The 3,181-nt window shown below is 39.4% G+C and overlaps 1 protein-coding gene across 1 annotated transcript in view; it reads right to left on the reverse strand.

Moving 5' to 3' along the window:
- Positions 1-3,181, reverse strand: part of LYRM7 (LYR motif containing 7) — a 23,536-nt gene that overhangs the window by 12,827 nt on the left and 7,528 nt on the right. The window contains exons 2-3 of the mRNA XM_045285046.1: positions 2,271-2,343; positions 1,727-1,737 (exon numbers count right to left, since the gene is read on the reverse strand). Of these exons, the coding sequence (XP_045140981.1) occupies positions 1,727-1,737; positions 2,271-2,343 (84 nt within the window). The remainder of the gene's footprint in view (positions 1-1,726; positions 1,738-2,270; positions 2,344-3,181) is intronic.

The following is a 3,181-nucleotide window of genomic DNA, read 5'->3' on the forward strand; positions in this document are numbered from 1 at the left end:
ATATTTTTTTGTCCAACTTCTCTTATCTAGGTGGGTGTACAGAAATCACAATGTGTGAATAAAATTGGGATTGGCTTTGACAGTACAGCGCCAAAGCGGCTCATAAGAACCTGGCAATGACGGCTGCAGCACTGACAAGCCCACAAACAAAAAAGCCACTGACATACAAAATTTAAAAGGAGGGGAAAAAGGAAAAAACCCCCGAACAGATAGGCTGAAAAAAAAGAAAATGAAAAGAGGACGAAAACAAACAAACAAAAAGCCTGTTAGTAGATCAAGGTCTGTGTGTTGACCTTTAGGAGCGTTTTCTGGACGAGTCTAATGGGGTGCCACGTCCTGGTCCCAGAGTCCATCGTTTGTCTTCCCTTGGGACCTCCTTTGTATATTTCTATTAGATTCAATCAAATCTGGTTTAATATTTTGTTTCTACAAATTTAAGGCTTTAGATTTAAAAAAAAGGTTTCTTTCCCCAAGGTGGAAAAACTCAATATGTACAAGTTGTTAAAACTATTTGAGCACTCATAAAAATAAAGATAAAACAGCCACGAAGGTATATCTATAATTTTGCGAGCCTTGTATGCCCTGTAAATGACACTTCTGTACCTACACACACCGAGTTGCTAGTGTCAACACAAGCGCACAATTCCTTCTCATCTGACTGACACACGGCCTCACTGGTTTGCTGTGAGCATTAAGGGAACAACCCTTGGTAAAGTTGTATGTAATAAGTGTTGGCTGTCCTTACAATTATTTCACTTAAAAAAAATTAAAGCCACAAAAATATACGATGTTGATGGAGAATAGCCAAAAAACCCTTGTTCTATGCCTAATACATTTCAGTATGTAAGGTAGTTAAGAGGGATGTCCTGGTGATGTAGTGCTTAAGTGCTCAGTGGCTAATTTCAAAGTCAGTGGTTCAAACCCACCAGCTGCTCCTTGGAAGAAAGATGTGGCAGTCTGCTTCCATAAAGACTCACAGCTTTGGAAACCCCACGGGGCCTGTTTAACTCTGTCCTGCTGGGTCACTGTGGCAGTTACATAATCTGTCAACTTGAGTGAAGGGGTGGAGTCTAGTCTGCCAATCAGGTCATAGCCAATCAGGCCTCTGTGTGGGCATGGCCTTCTCCTGAGGATTCTGAGAACTTCTTCTTCCTCCCTGGTGGTGGGACTCTCTGCCTTCCCTTTCCTGCTGTTGAGACACTCAGAGAGCTGGAGGAGACCACGTGGAGACTCGTGAAAGCACTGAGATGTTTCCACTGCCAATGCAGCCACTAGACCTTTTACCCACTGGCCTGGGATCTCCCTGCATTCAGCATCACTGCAAGTGCTGCGTTGAGTCTAAAGAGGAATTTAAGGGCTAGTATCGGACACCTGGGCAAATATCAGACTTAGGGACTTGATCTGGACTGAGCTGGGATATTTTCTCAAGATACAATTGCTCTTTTATTTAAAGCTCTTTCTTATGCATGTATGAATGTCTATGAATCTATTTCTCTAGTCAGCCCAGAATAACACAGTCACTATGCACTGGAATCAACCTGAGGGCCGTGGGTTAAAGGTGGCTAAGAGTTTGGCTTCTTATGAAATGGGGACAAATGGTAACACATTTATCAATTTTCTCATCTATAAAAATTGGAATCATAATAGTAACTACTTCATGTGATATTTATATGAATTAAATGAGAAACTTATGCAAAATGTATAGAACATCAGCTATGTACTTTACCACTCCATAAACTTTTTGGAAAATTACAAAAAAAAAATTGAATTTAGAGAGACAATGGAGACTCTTAAGGTTTAGAAGTGTCTCAGCATTCAAACTGAACATGATCCACACAGAACCAAAGCTGTAGAGCTGTGAATGCCACTTCCACACAGTAGGGTGTTAAATGTGAAATCGTTTGGGTTAGATTATCCTTCATAGATGCTGTGATATCTAGAGTGACACACAGCATTGACAGTAAGGTGGCGTCTAGTCTTAGAGAATGTGAAAATTTGATTACACCGTAAGAAAATGGGTTTAATGCCTTGAACACAAGGCAGGCAATGGAGAACACTGACATTCTGACACATACCTCCCTGCCCCATTCTCTATGGAAAGTGGACCTTGTAAAATTTCTCCTCAAATAAGTGTAATGTAGACTAATCTTTATGAAACCTTAGGGAAGAGGCCAAAATCGATTAGCAGTTACTTGGCAGGTTCAAAGACCCTTATCAAAGATGGTGACGAATGACATTTCCCCAAAGGGGTTAAAGATCAGTAGGTTTACCTGCTAGTGCTCTGACATCATTTTTAAAAACTTGTTGTCTGGTCCTGTGCAGTGTTTTGAAGAGCTGTAAAACCTGTTTTCAAAGTCAGAAACAGAACACCCCTTATAATTCCATAATATGATAAGATAATTCCATAAGTATGATAAGAATTAAACAACATTCTTTCTGCTTGTTTTCAGAATACCTGGTGAAAATTAGGGTTTACTAAAAACAACTTTCTGGTTGATGTTAAGAAAAAAATGTTCTGTTTACAAAAAGCAAGATAGACAAAATATAAAGATAGCTAAAAAGTTAAATAATTCCTCTGTCAGAAACTGGCCTAAAAAGGTATCAAACTAGTTAGTTGAGTGTGTATTTGTTGTCATCAGTTTCCATTAAAATCTAACATAATATGATCCACTTTCATTCCTCAAACGCTGATTATAATTGTACTGATTCACATAAAAATATATTGTTTACACACAACAATACATTGGGCAAGGAAACAACAACAGTTCTAAAATCAATGGCAAGGAGGGCATAGAATGCCTGGTGGGGTTCAATCAAGTGCAGGGTAGCTGAGAGGAAGTACAGAGAGCTGAATGAAGTTCGAACCTGATAGTAGGGCAGGAGGAAAGTAAAAGGAAATAGAGGAAAGAACCAGGAGGCAAAATACATTTACAGAGGTACAAACATAGGTCTGTACATATACAAATATATTAATATATAACGATAGGAATATAGGTCTGTGTACATATATTATAGGTAATTAAGGCAGCAGATGGACATTGGGCCTCTACTCAAGTCCTCTCTGATGCAGGGACACTTTGTTCTAATAACCTGGCATTCTGTGATGCTCACCTTTCTGACAGGATCACTGAAGACAAAATGGGTGCATAAGTTAATGTGGTGAAGAAAGCTGATGGTGCTC

The sequence above is a fragment of the Echinops telfairi genome, unplaced genomic scaffold, assembly GCF_000313985.2.
Source record: "Echinops telfairi isolate 266 unplaced genomic scaffold, ASM31398v2 ScPeMD7_7469;HRSCAF=8507_1, whole genome shotgun sequence".
NCBI classification, from domain to species: domain Eukaryota; kingdom Metazoa; phylum Chordata; class Mammalia; order Afrosoricida; family Tenrecidae; genus Echinops; species Echinops telfairi.